The sequence below is a fragment of the Ipomoea nil genome, unplaced genomic scaffold (genome assembly GCF_001879475.1).
Source record: "Ipomoea nil cultivar Tokyo-kokei standard unplaced genomic scaffold, Asagao_1.1 scaffold0876, whole genome shotgun sequence".
NCBI classification, from domain to species: Eukaryota; Viridiplantae; Streptophyta; class Magnoliopsida; order Solanales; family Convolvulaceae; genus Ipomoea; species Ipomoea nil.
The window spans coordinates 771,141-786,559 of NW_017617304.1; the positions used below are offsets into that span (position 1 = coordinate 771,141).

At 35.3% G+C, this 15,419-nt stretch overlaps 1 protein-coding gene across 1 annotated transcript; it reads right to left on the minus strand.

The window, feature by feature from the left end:
* Positions 1-2,783: 2,783 nt before the first annotated feature.
* Positions 2,784-4,966, minus strand: LOC109179114 (cell division cycle-associated 7-like protein). Its single transcript, XM_019328681.1, has 5 exons — positions 4,597-4,966; positions 4,150-4,389; positions 3,940-4,023; positions 3,418-3,547; positions 2,784-3,327 (listed from the first exon to the last, which is right to left on the minus strand). Exons 1-5 carry the CDS (start codon positions 4,842-4,844, stop codon positions 3,046-3,048), a joined length of 984 nt encoding a protein of 327 aa, XP_019184226.1. The 5' UTR covers positions 4,845-4,966; the 3' UTR covers positions 2,784-3,045.
* Between the last annotated feature and the right edge of the window lie 10,453 nt (positions 4,967-15,419).

Below are 15,419 nucleotides of genomic sequence, written 5' to 3' on the forward strand. Positions count from 1 at the left end.
CCTGATATAGTGCATTGAAAGGCCCAGTTATACAATATAATGGATCATATCACTATGACGCCAAGTCGCCAATCGTTATGCTATGGATCCGTGTCCACAATGCATTATGGACACGGTAACGGTGTCGTTAGTGGCACTGTTATCTTTTTTTTTTTTTTTAAATTTCATACCGCTTCGTTATATAAGTATATGTTCATAATTTTATCACTATATGTTCATAATTGTAAGTTCATAATTCAGAGCTTTATGTTCATAATTCCATAACTATATATTCATACTTCCATAACTGTACATTCATACTTCCGTAACTGTACATTCATAATTCAATAATTGTAAATTCATAATTTTCGAAGTTCTATGTTCACAATTTTAGAGCTCTATGTTCACAATTTTAGAGCTATATGTTCATATCGTAAGTTCATAATGTCAGAGCTCTGTGTTCATAATTCAATAACTGTACACTCATAATTCCATAACTGTACATTCATAATTTTTGAGGTCAAAGTACCTTCGAGGTCCCTATACTATAGTGTTTTGTTCAATTTAGTCCTTATACTTTTAATTTGTTCAATTTAGTCCCTGTACATTCAAAAGTGGTGCAATTAAGGACAATAGTTAACAATGTTAATATTACTGTTAATTTATGTTACGTGGCGCTGGCGATATTTATATTCCCACTTATATATTGCTTTATAAATATTTGAAAATTAATTATTTTAACCACCAACATATTAAATTAGTATGTCCAAAATAAATAATTACAACCATGTTCCTAATGAGATTTAGACAATTGTCCTTAGTTTTACCACTTTATAAAGTAGAGGGACTAAATTGAACTAAATAAAGGTATAAGGATTAAATTGAACAAAACACTATAGTAGAGGGACTTCATAGGTACTTTGACCAATTTTTGAAGCTCAATGTTCATAATTTTATCACTGTATCTTCATAATGTCAGAGCTTTGTGTTCATAATTTCATAACTTACATTCATAATTCCATAACTGTACACTCATAATTCCATAACTGTACATTCATAATTTTCGAAGCTCTATGTTCATAATTTTATCACTGTATGTTCATAATTGTAAGTTCATAATGTCAGAGCTCTGTGTTCATAATTTCATAACGTACATTCATAATTCCATAACTATACATTCATAATTCCATAACTGTACATTCATAATGCCACAACCGAATAACGCCGTTAACGCCATTACGACGAAACAAAATCAATTTTTTTTTTTTAAAACTGGAATGCCGCGTTTTTCCTGAAAATGACGTCGTTTTAGACTCGTGTTCACAATCCATTGTGGACACGAGTCCACAGCATAATTTGCGCTATGACGCTATGTGGACCATGGTCCAATACTATTATCAATGACATCGTAGTACAGTTAAAATGGTTTTTTAGTGTTGCTAAAATTAAACTAGTGTGAAAAATGGAACTAAAAAATAGAGCTCATGTAATAAAATGATATTTTAGTATTGCTATAATGAAACTAGTGTGGAGGTAAAATGAAACTAAAAAACATAGTAATATTGTCAAATGAAACTAAAATGCAATTAAAATGAAACATACTTCATGATTCACGCTGCTACATAGACCACGGTCCACAGTAAAATTTGCCAAAAAGAATCACTATATCATGAGCCATACCTTACTCATAATACCATGGACCATGGTCAATGGACCACTAAAATAAGATACATTTTTATTATATTAAAGGTACATTTTTAATATAAATGTTCATTTTTTTAAAGGTGCATTATTTAGTATACTACAAACTAATGTATATTTTTTTTGTTGAATGCTACTGACTATTGCAATGTAGTATCTGTTCATAACTACTTCTACTTTCTCAACCTACTAAAGCACAAAGAGCCAATAACGCATCCACTGAAGCTCGAACTTACAACATCCCATATGGGAGTCCAACCCGGGTGTCATCTGACCAACTAATGTATATTTAGTATATTAAAAATGTACATTTATTCATAGTCCACAATAATTTGTCCCACCTTACAAGGTGAACCAATTGTATAAGATTCATTTTTAATATATTGAATATTTATTTTTAGTATGCTGAAAGTTTATTTTTTATATATTATTTTAAAAAAAAAATTAGTATATTAAAAATAAACAAAACAATGAATATTGATCAATGGTCCACATTATAATGTGAACCATAATCCATGATATAATTTGCAGACAACAATTATTATTCCATGAACTATAGTCCACATAGCTGTGTGGACTGTAAATAAAAAATACAATTTTAATATATTAAATGTACATTATTTTGTACATCAAATAATGTACATTCAGTACAAAAATGATATACATTTAGTATATTAAAACTATACATTTTGTTCATCTACAAAAAAAAAAAAAAAAAAAAAAAAAAAAAAAAAAAAAATTGCTTCCAAATATTCCTCAGGCTTGAGAACATATAAAATGTAAAGAGTTAATACTAATTGAAATTCATTGACTATTGACATTTACTTTTAAACAAAAGATTTAACTATATAGATACTCCGTTACCTTTTCCATCCATATAGCGTTGGATAAATGTATCCTAACAAGAAAACAAAGAATGGTGGATTCGATCAACCAAAACAGAGAATGAAAAGACAAATTCACCCTTAGATTTAACCGTCCACAAACGACAGAAGACCTATTTAGATAACGTTTTACTGTATTATTCAAGAGATTTAATTTAGTAAAATTTTAAACAGATCCTACTTAAGTAAATGTGAATAGTCAAGGAACCCAAACTAGTATTAACTCAAAATGTAAACAAGCATTGCAATGCAGGATGAATCTTAATACTCCACAAAAACTTCTTTTCTCTCCAACGTGCCAAAAAATATTGTACATCAGCTCCATGCATATGTTGGTATCTTAATGAACATTGTGAGGATTGAGCATTGTCTCACGTACATGCGTGTAATGCAAGCAAAATCTGGGATCACATATTCGTTACTAAAGTCAATTACCAAAATTTTCCAAGAACAGGTGCAGCTTGCCCTCATGATTAGTTGATCACTCAGAATCGTTAGCAGAAGCATTAGCATCTTCACTTTCATCTTCTTCTTCTTCTTCTTCATCATCATCTAGTTGTTGCTTTTCTTTTTCAAGCACCTCATTTTTGTCGTATGATTCATCAGAAACTACAATTGCATCATCAGCTAAGTCATAATCAGATGGCTCTGAACTCTTGATTGAAGATGGGTGGTGGTTTTCATCACCCGCTTCTTCCTTCTCTCTTTGCATGAAGGTCATAATAAGATAATGCGCAACAGATTTGTAACCAAGGATCAACACCTGAAATTTTATTATACCACTACAGAGATCACTACAACCAGGAAAGATCGAGAAAAGGAAATTTTTCCAGAAAAAAAAAAAAAAAATTACCTTTTTATAAATTGCACCTGTGGGAGCCCATCCTTTTACCCGTCTACAACGACTACAGTTGCATATATCTCGGCAGCCAGGGCAAATCCAGCTAGGATTTTCATTTACTTCTATCACATTCTCCCCATACCTATTACATCAGGTAACAGTAGAATGACTTGGAAGCAGGCTAGGAAATATATCCTCAAAGACTTGGAATCATTTCTAGTGTAGATGAATACTAGATTAGACAGCATTATGCCTTCATACTTTTCAAGATAAAAGCACAAAACATTGTTCATAACGTTGTCGTAGACTTGTAGTAGTGAAAACAAAGAGAAAAACGCTTTAAATTCAAACCCATAGTGACAAATACATTTATTTGTGATTCCAGAAATTGCACATTGAGAAAAATGAACTCCATACCTTACCGAAAACAAAGAGGCAAGCACAAATGCAGGGAGACGGGTGATCAAGGATTTTAATAACTGGATTATATTATAAACATTAACAAAGTAACCTGTTTATACTTCCCTTTGTTACCTCATATATAGGCAATCTCCACAAAATTGCCCTTGAAATGACTTGCATTTGCTGCATTCAGTGTGTAGACCTAGAGTTTTCTGTCTGCAGAAGGTAATATATTTGAACAATATAAGTAACAGAAGAATTTTCCATAAATTATGAACAGGCAAACAGACTAATTATCTTTAACATTATCAACATACATTCAACACTCATGTATGTACCTACCTGCACTGATGGCAACTCTTCCCAAAATCTGGATCATAAATGCGCTGCCCATCTTCATCATACCCATCCTCATACAAACTCCAACTCTCCTTGGAATCACCCAATACCCTTTCATGCTCTTTTGTATACAATTCTGGTTTTTCACCCTCTGCTATGCAAATCTCAACATCCTTTGCCACTTTCCCCCCTTTACTAGCTTCTCTACGTTCTGAATAATTCACTGGATTCATACTCTTCAACCTTAAACATTCAAAAATCAAAATAAATAAATTAATTAAACCCCATGTTGAATTAATTCCACAGAATTATAAACATTCACAAGAGTCATAGTTTATAAGAACAATCTTAAACCCATAAATCAGAATACAAATATAATTAAAACATCGAAAACAAACAAACAAACGAAATGTCGAGTATGAAATGAGGGGGGTTTGAAGGTTTGAGTACCTAGAGGAGCGTCGAGGGGGGTCATCGGTAGAGGGCGGCTTCTTGTGAGAAGGGGGTTTATGCTTATCAGACCCTTTTGGATGGGGAATTTCAGGTTTGAGCTTCTTGGATAGTTCAAGCAGGCCCAGTTTCTTCATTCGATCCATGTTCTCTTTGATCCTTTGAGCTCTGTGCTGCTCGTACTCTTCAGCCGCTTCATTCTTCGACTCTTTTTCTTCTTCTTCTTCTCTGGTCTTTCTTTTCGCCATTTTTTCCCTCTCGTGAAGCGAGTGGTGTCACTGTTGTGTAAGGGGGATGGATGTATATATGGAGAAATTTTTTGTATGTTTTTATTTATTTAGGTTTCCCTCCTAGCTCTGCTTCCCTCCCTCTCTTTACTTTTTGAGATAATTTTACCTAGGGCGGACCTAAAGTTTTTACGAATTACATTTGCGACTAATGTTGTCATGATATTAATAAAATAGTGTTTTGGATTCACGAAATAAATTATGTTAGTATGAATTTAAATAAAAAATTAAAAAAATAAAATATGTTAGAATAAATAATATAATAAAAGGTGGATGTAAGTCCAGTGTGTGCCGTGTGTGGTGTGGAAAATGAGGATGTTATGCATGATTATGCAAAAATTATTTGGGCACAATCTAACCTACCATTACTGAGCATTATGACAAATATTTTTTATGAATGGTTTGGTGAATTGTTGAATATTATAGACTCTGATGGAATTCTCTACGCAGCTGCAATACTATACTATCTATGGAGAGCCCGGAACGGAGCGGTATGGGATGCTTGTTTATCTCACCCAAGGAGAACGCTGGCTGCGGTCCATGTTGCTGTCAATACATGGCGCCAAATCCACTTGAATTCACCAAATGCCACTGCCCCATCTGCTGCTGTTGCCAACCAAGTCGCAGTACCCTCTACCGTCGTGCGGCATCTATCACACCAACTTGGACTCCAGCGCCAACACAACAGATGTTACGTAGATGCAGCCTACCACGGTGGTTCAGACAAAGCTTCGGTAGGAGCAGTGCTTATGGGAGAGGACGGATGTTTTATCTCAGCATTCGCCGCGCCATTGCCACATTGTTACTCCCCACTAATGCCAGAGGCATACGCCTGCAAGGAGGCCGTATCTTGGTTACGTGATCGTGGAGTACAATCTGTTAAGCTCTTTACGGATTGTCAGACGCTACATAAATATTTGACACCACCATATCAATTAGCAAGATCGTATATTGGCTATGCTCTCTGATGGATGCAGGAACCATATTACTACGTTTACATATTGTCATGTTCATTTTATTCCTAGATCGCAAAATTATTTAGCACATAGTTTAGCAGCTTCGGCTTTTCATTATGATACAGCTATGTATTGGGATGATATCCCACCCGACGCTATTTCAGCTTATCTATAAATACAACCCATTGGTTGACCTTCAAAAAAAAAAATATAATAATATAATTACAATTTCATATATTTAGTCAAATATCTGAATAAAAATTAAAATTTTGTATAGTTAATATAGTTTCTAATCATGTACACATTTAAATAAAGAGTTAATTCCAGTTATGGTCTTTCAATTATTGAAATTTTTCAAATTTAGTCCTCGTCTTTTAATTTGGACGAAATAAGTCTTTGACTATCAGATTTGTTCCATTGTTGGTCCTTCCGTGAAATTAGCTTTGGACAGATGTTAAGTGAGGGGGTAAAAGAGTACTTTCCATAATAGTCTTTTCTTCCCCTTATTGTTACTGCTTCCTGGCGATGAAAGAAAACATATGCAATCATATATACGGAGTATATGATAATTTGTGGATAAATTTACCTCGCGGGAAAAGATGATTTCCCCAAGAGTGATTTACCTATACTTTGCTTCAAATTTGTTTTACCTCTATGCCTATATATAATTTTCTTTTATTAACCAGAGTACAAGTGGTTACAAATTTTTTCATGTCCATGTCCAACAAGGAGACAGACTTTTGGTGAAGATGGTGTAGGGTCAGTTATGATCAATGTACTTGAAGTTCTAATGCCTTCATTTCCTAGCAGGTATCTTTGTGCTAGTTCAGTACTCTCCACCTCCTTTTTTTAAATTTTTTACTTGAAACTTCTATTTTGGTGTGAATGGATTGAGGAATCATGAAAACTTGGAGATTGTAAAACAAGCAATTGAATTCCATTTAATATGTATAACTTTATAGTTACCTAATGAAGTGTTTATCATTGTTTTAAACAACAAAACGAATTCATTGAATGTTACTTGATTATTACATGTTTAAGGATGTTGTTGCTTCTGTGGAATTCTTTCCATTTAGGTTTGTGATTATAAATTTAACAGGATTTTAGCATATGTACCATATCACACACACACATTCTATTGTTTTGCTTCTTTATACAAAGAGAAAGAGGATCTGAAAGTGCTGATGGGCATATAGAGACCAATTAGAAGCATAGTTATTGTGGAAGTTGGTAAACATCAGAAACCCTTCGACAGGCTATCTTTGACACGATACATTAAAGTTAAATTTGGGTTGACTATTGGTTGCTGTTAACCAAAGCAATTCAAGGAAAATTCTTGCAGAGAGCCTGGCTCTGAGCACTGCAATCACCTTAAATCAAGCATCTTTTTGGCGAAATAAAAATTTAGCTACCCCTCATGCAAGTGCTGCACTGGAGTATAATAGATACATACCCGGCCTCCACCAACATCATGAAGAAGAAACCCATCAGAGGAAATGACTCTTTTAGCACTTCACTAACATCTATTTAACGGTTGGTTAACGAAAGAACCAATTGTGGAACAAATATGATAGTCAATGGCTTATTTCGTCCAAATTAAAAGACGATAATTGAATTTGAAAAATCACAATAGTCGAAAGACCATTGCTGGAATTAACTCTTTAAATAAATTTATAGGAAAAAAATTCATAAATAAATTAATTTATTTCTAATTATATTTCATATATATTATAATTCCAACAATATGAATAATAACCAAGAAAATTATATTAGAAATATATTAAAAAAAACTATATAAAATTTAAATGTTGTATATGAAAATAATATTTATTAATATGTATATAGACAAATTCTATAATATAATTTTCGTAATTATAATGTATATTGATGGATTTATATTTAAAATAATTACATTTAGAAGTTAACAAAATTAGCATGTTAATTTTGTATGATTAATATACTGCATAAGTATATGTATGTATTTTTTTTAAAAAATTACATATTTATGAACACACATTTTGCTAATTTATAATTTTATTTTTTAATTGTATTTCATATTTTATTAATTATAATTAAGGAAATTACATTTATAAATTAAAAGAATTTAGTTTTTAAATTTGTATGAATTAATGTACTACCGAACTATATTATGTATTTAGACATATTTCTAGATATTTATGAATTTTTTACTTAAGACTTTTGTTTTTACTTAAACTTAAGAGTATGAGTTTAGAAAAAAAAATATTAAAATAAATTTTTTTTAATGAGTAACCAGTGTAGCAATTAATGTGTATAATTATAGTATTAATCATAATCTATATATATATATATATATATATAACAGAATTCTCATATTTCATTCCCATGCTCAAACTTAAGGGTAATTTAATAATATCAATATTATAAAGTAATTACGAATAAAATTAATTAGGAATATTAATAAAATGACTTGATTAGGAATATCAATATAATAAATTAATTATGACAATACTTCAAATAAATAAATACAATTTCCTTTTGAAAAATCTTACAAATTTATAATTCTAATATTTTTTACCTATAAATACAATAAGTTGATGACTAAAAAAATTAAAGTCTTCATTTTACATTGTATCCCTCTTTTTCCTTGCAGGTGACTTTCTCATCACCAATTTAATCATTGTGGTTCAATAGCTGCTCAAACTAATATGCATTAAAGGTACAATTTATCTTCTAACTATTTCTATCTCTGTGAAAAAAAGTTATTATTTTTTCATTTATATTCTTTATTATGGATTTGTCCGAGTTGATGCCACTCCAGACCAGCTGTATTTGCTCCGACTAAGTCGATGCAAAAAGGTTTAATTTTTTTAGAAAAGTATTTTTTCGTATTATTTTTGTCTGTAATTGATCTTCCATTGTTTTTAATTATTGTTTTTTAAAATTTTTTGTATTATATGTATTTTATTTATTTTTTGTATTATTGCTTTGTTTAAAACAATAATTTTGTAATATTGTTTATATATTTTATTTCCAGACATGGTTTTTGTTATTTGTGCGATGCAATGGTTACAGAGTCAGTAGGGGATACTACCCGAGCTCACTGTTTTTTGGTGACTTTGTAGTTAAGTGAGAAGCGAAAATTGCGGTCAAGAAGGCTAGTGCAAAATAATTCCATGACAGCATATTATTACCGATAACCTGTAGGAAACGTGTAAAAAATGTTAGACGAAAAAAAAATTAATGGTAAGTGGCTCGAAATATATGTTATGATAGACCATGGTGTGGCATGAAAAATCTGATACAGTTCATGGTGCGGGATGACACGTTAGCCTAATTAAAACATTAATTTACGCGTTTGCATTAGTACAACGTGTAAAGTCATAGCTTTTGCGGATGTGCCATACGCGTTTGTGGTGGTACGTATATACATGAATTTTATTATACTATATATGCGTGTTTGATTTGTTCAAAAAAAAAAAAGTATATGCGCATTTGATCATTTTTGTATTATTGTTTGTGCACATTCACGGATAATGGTTGTGTGTTTCCCTCGTTACCCAAAAAAAAAAAAAAAAAAGATATAGGTTTGCACTAGTGATGGAATTAATTAAACCAGGGGTCCGGATTAATTAACCCGAATGAATAAATAAATGTAACTATTGGATTAAAACGATAATAGGAGTACGAATATAGTCACGGGGACTGATATTGTATTAATTGACTATGTAACACTATTACAGAGGTATAAAACGTGTAATAACAAGACAAGAAAGTGTTTAGGACACAAGTTAGAACCTGCCATTAACAAGACAATTACTAGGCTATTTATGCAAAGGAAATTCCAACCAATTGCTGCTAAATTCTGCTAAATTCGTGGAGGGCTACGGGACTAAATCCAAGCGATGTGGTGGGCCGTGAGACTAAGTCAAGGTCCATCATTCTGGGCCCGGAGGTAAGCTCCGGGCTTGAAACTCTTCTTGGGCTACTCGGGTTATACATTCCCGGACACGGGTCTCTATTATTATTGGGTCATTTTCAATACATCCATCATCAATCCCCAACTTTCTAAGTTGCGAGAAATCGACAACGAGAGAGAGTAAACATTTGATCCAATCGAAGCCGCTTCGAGGCTCCATGCTTGGATGAATGATTCAGCGTCAACTTAAATATAATGAAAATATTTTGCGTATTCCAACACCTTTAAAACTTGCCTTGCACTTTAATCCGTGATCCGAGTTCTCTCCGTTCGAGAGTGGGCTGTCTGGACGACGCAGGGTCGTTTATTAGATTCTTGCTCGCGTGATTTTGCTTTTTTATTTTTTATTTTTTATTTATTTTTACGTAGTATGTAGTTATTTGGCCAAGGGTACTCTTGGTCCAAAAACTCTTTCGTTGGGGTTGGTACGCGAGGTCGGACCTCGTGCCCCCTTAGGGTGATAGCCCTTTCGACCCAAGTCATTTGATACCGGGCCGTTAAGCTCTTCCGTCGGGGTTGGTACGCGAGGTCGGACCTCGTGCCCCCTTAGGATGATAGCCCTTCAACCCAAACCATTTGACACCGGGCCGTTAGGCTCTTCCGTCGGGGTTGGTACGCGAGGTCAGACCTCGTGCCCCCTTAGGGTGGTAGCCCGTCGACCCGAGTCATTTGACACCGGGCCGTTAGGCTCTTCCGTCGGGGTTGGTACGCGAGGTCGGGCCTCGTGCCGAGGGCTTGACTACGAAAAGGTTTTTTTGTCGGGCAGCTAGCGGGTACGGATCCCGTCCTGGCCCTTAGGGAATTCATTGTGCGAGCAATATATATGTTTTTTTTTTACTGTTGCAATCAGAATTGGCCCGTCAATCGTAACTCGGACTAATTTCGCATCGTTGGACGGACCAACGTATATGTAATAAGTCAATAATAGGTTCCTCCATCATGTGGTGAGCATGGGCAGGTCCGGTTCCACCACTAGTGCTACTAATAATAAAACAATAATAACAGTATTAATATTAATTAATATTAATAATTAATAATATTAATAATAATAGTATCAAAGGAAGTTAACAAACCATGCCTTTCCACGACACAAGCTTATTCTTCTGGATTCTCCATCTTTTTATGATTTTGAAACCGATTTTATCGTAGCTTAGGGTAGCTCGTTCCACATTGTTGCCATGGGAATTTCCATTGCCGTTGGTTGCGGAATATCTGCTGAGCTTAAAGGATTGCCCTTGGCCTTGCTATTCAGGTTTTGTTTTTTGTAGCACTGAAATTTTCTAATATTGTATTGCAGACCATTGAAGTGTTATAGTCCGGTGACTAGAGGTATTGCAAGTACTCTATTCCTCTCATATCGTAAACCTAAATTGGGACTATTTGCGCTGCAGGGATTCGCGACGCTGTCACCGTAGTCAAAAGTATTTATGATATTCGTCGCTGGAAGGGGCAGCACGTGTCATATTTCCAGGCCGTCATGCCTAGCACCGCACCTGCATCCTGCGTTTAACCACCATGGAGGAAGACAACCCCTTCTCCCTCGTATAATTGTTGAGGGGAAAAAGCATCATGCCAAGGTGATCAAACACCTTGAGCCGTTCTATGGAAACTGATTTATTGTAGATTGATCACTCCTGGCCACACCGTGAAAACAGTCTCCGGTTTGCGGAGATGTACGCCAGCAGCACAGGTAATATGAATATTTCAGCAGTGGGAAGTTGGGTGGAATTGATATATACCATCAATCTTTTTATCATCCTCAATATATATTAACAATGGCCATGAGTATCATAGTGGGAAGAACAACGTAAAAAGCTTGTCTGATGAAATCACTCCCACTCCATGGGTCCATTTAACAATGTAGCTTTGAGAGGCACTGCTGAGACAACACATTATCTTCCCACCATCAGTTTTTAATTTATACTTCAATTCTTCAAATAATCATAGACACTGTAATTTCCTGGGCGTGATGTGTCATTATCTTGTGCAAGACAGACCACTGATCATTGGGTACATTTTCTCCCCAGTTCGAATGTGTTGATAGAGACTCCACAAAGCATTTCTCCATTTCCCTGCTTAACGTCATTAAAATCCCATCCTCTTCAAAATCTTCTCCTGCTATTCTTTGCCTCCACCTTCACTAATATGATTTATCCGTTGTACAACATCTTTGCTTCCTTTTCAGGGATGTTTTTTTATCATCACAAAGATTCATATGTGGGAGTGCCTACTAAGCAGACACACGGTGGAAACGCCCTCAGGACAACAACCCAAATTTCGAAATGGATCATTTTGCCTCCACCTAGGAAATTGCAGAGAATGTGGGTGTTTCAGCAATGCATGCACATGCAGTTGATGACAAACAACACAGTTGTATGGTACGATACCATAAAGCTTGGTCCCTCAGCATTCAAGCACGATCCCGGATGGTGCAGAAAAGCTCCCAACGGTGGAGGACAATATTGCATGGTGATAGCACAGAGAACAGTCAAAGCCGACGAACCCCAGAATCGCAATCTTGAACCCTGTCGCTACCACCTAGGGGTGTTAGCGAACAGAGCTTTCGGCAAACTACTCGTGTTCGTGTTCGATAAGCGTTCGTTTATGTTCGTTTGTTAAGGTAAACGAACGTTAACAAACAAAATTTAGAGCTCGGTTAATAAACGAACAGAGCTTGAACAGTTGTAAGCTCGTTTGCTAAGAGATCGTGAACAAGCTCGTTTGTTCGTTTACTAATGTTCATGAACAAGCTTATTTATGTTCATTTAATAATGTTCGTGAACAAGCTCGTTTGTGTTCGTTTAATAATGTTCGCGAACATGTTCACAAACATATATTATATTATATTATATTAGTTTTGTAGTTGTGTTGTTTGTTTGATTATTGTTCGTGAACGTATATTATTTATTGTTCACAAACGAATTGTGGTCATGAACATGTGCATGTGTTTGTTTATTAAGTATTCGTGAACGTAAATGAATATGTTTGTGAACGTGCCTGTTAATGAATATGTTTGTGAACGTGTTTGTTAACGTTAACGAACACGTTTGCGAACGTGTTCACGAACGTTAACAAACACGTTCGCGAACATGTTCGTTAACGTTAACCAACACGTTCGCGAACATGTTCGTTAACGTTAACGAACATGTTCGTGAACATGTTCGCGAACGTTAACAAACACTAACAAAAGCTTAACAAACGAACATGAACAGGATTTTTAAAAACCTTAACAAACGAACACGAACACGAACACGAACACGAACACTCCAAATTCCTTAACAAACGAACACGAACAACCTCCGTTCGTTTATGTTCGGTTCGTTAACAGCCCTACTACCACCCTCGGGGCTGTTTCCGGTCGCCGACACCAGGCCGGATCTGGACTGCAGTGGCAAAATCATCATCATCCATAGCTGTGCTTCGGTGACGTGGAAAGCCTACGAGGACGACCAATCGCAGCCAATTGAAGAACTCGCGGCCAAATCTGAGGCTTTTTACTCTCACGCCACAAACCCCGACTGAGATCATCCGTGCGGTTGGGATTTGCGATGTCGTCGCAGTAGTCGAACCCATCCACGATGATCCTTCAACGAAGATCTATCGGAAAACTTATGTGTTGGGATTCCTTGTCGTCGTGACCAGCACTAATTTTGTGGTTGCAAGGATGCAGATCTTCAGCTAGTATTATTATCACACGCACGATGGTATTCAGATTGGATTCCGATTTGTCCGTGCCGTGCTATTTCAATGTTCGATCAGGGGTCATCGATACACGCTCCATGCTCACTCGACGCAACAGTTCTACCGAGAATGCGAGATCATCCGCACGTCAAACTTCATATTCAGCGACATCGTGATCATGTTTGAGAGTAGCGGAATCTTGATCGGCCAAGAGGGGTCTCCCGCATCAAAAGAACACTATCACGCGCATGATTGGAAAGACCTGGCAAAACCAATTGGATTCTCCATCAATTTTCAATATCTCAGTGGAGCCAGAGGTGATGGCTTCCGGAGACTCCATCGCGTCGTATCTTGAATTGGGCGGTCATGGAACTTTTATTATTCCCACACGATTGTCATATAATTGTACATGAGCAATGCAATCTAACTCGAAGTGCTATGGAATTGCATTGGATATTTGGATCTTGCCATTGTTTGAAGGTTGGTTTTGTAGGAAATGTCGATTAAAGAGAGCACGCTTGAACTTGTACAGCCGCTCCCAATAAGAGCACCAATGATGGAATTAATTAAACCGGGGGTCCGAATTAATTAACCCGAATGAATAAATAAATGTAACTAGTATTGGATTAAAACGATAATAGGAGTACGAATATAGTCACGGGGACTGATATTGTATTAATTGACTATGTAACGCTATTACAGAGGTATAAAACATGTAATAACAAGACAAGAAAGTGTTTAGGACACAAGTTAGAACCTGTCGTTAACAAGACAATTACTAGGCTATTTATGCAAAGGAAATTCCAACAAATTACTGCTAAATTCTGCTAAATTCGTGGAGGGCCACGGGACTAAATCCACAATCGTTATACCCTACACCACGGCGCACATCACACTGTGCGCCGCGCGCCTCCCAAAACGACGTCGTTTTGGGGTCGTTTTGGGAGACGCGGTAGGAAGTTGCTGGGATTATGTGTATTTGTTCACACAGTTATGTGTATTTTTTCATACAGTTATGTGTATTGGTTCATACAGTTATGTACATTTTTTATATAATTATGTACATTCTTTTTATACAATTATGTACATCCGAATCAGAAAATTTGTGTGTATTATGTTAATAGTTGATGTGTATTATGTTAAAAGTTTATGTTTATTATGTATTATGTTAGATTATGTGTATTATCTTTTAAAAAGAGTATGTATATTTTGTTATATAATTATGTACATTCATGTATACAATTATGTGTATTCTAGTATAACATTATGTACATTCTTGAACAGCGGGTTTTTTTTTAAAGAAAAAACTACTGCCATTCACTTGGGCGGGAAATTTCAAAAAAAAAAAAAAAAAAAACGACGTCGTTTTGCATCTGGGCGCATAGTGCAACGCGCGCCGTGGTGTAGGATATAAATTGCCCTAAATCCAAGCCATGTGGTGGGCCGTGAGACTAAGTCAAGGTCCATCATTCTGGGCCCGGAGGTAAGCTCCGGGCTTGAGACTCTTCTTGAGCTACTCGGGTTATACATTCCCGGACTCGGGTCTCTATTATTATTGGGTCATTTCCAATGTATCCATCAACTAGTATACATACAATTATGCTTTTTGAGAAGTTTGAATTTCAAAATGAGGTTGAAAAGGCTTCACTATTGTTAAAGATTTAACGTTGTTTAATGAACATGATCATAAAAAAAGGTCAAAACATATATAGACGAAAAAGAGGAGAATGACTAAGAACTTGAAGCAGAAGAGGGAACTACAAATCTCCTAGACTTAAGATTTGTCTATTTTATGAGTAAATTGTAAGTATTTTCCCTAGATACCATATATTATAATATATTGTATTATTTGGTGGTTGTGGTGCAAGTGGAAGATTAAGTCAGTTAGTGACTTAATCTGTTAGGCAACTCAGGATATTCAGTTAAGCTTTAACTGAATAT

Coding starts and splice junctions, on each gene's coding strand:
- LOC109179114 (XM_019328681.1), bottom strand. CDS start 4,844: ATGGCGAAAAGAAAGACCAGAGAAGAAGAAGAAGAAAAAGAGTCGAAG. Junction 4,390..4,596: donor CCCCCTCGACGCTCCTCTAG/GTACTCAAACCT, acceptor TGAATGTTTAAG/GTTGAAGAGTATGAATCCAG. Junction 3,328..3,417: donor CAGGTGCAATTTATAAAAAG/GTAATTTTTTTT, acceptor ATAAAATTTCAG/GTGTTGATCCTTGGTTACAA.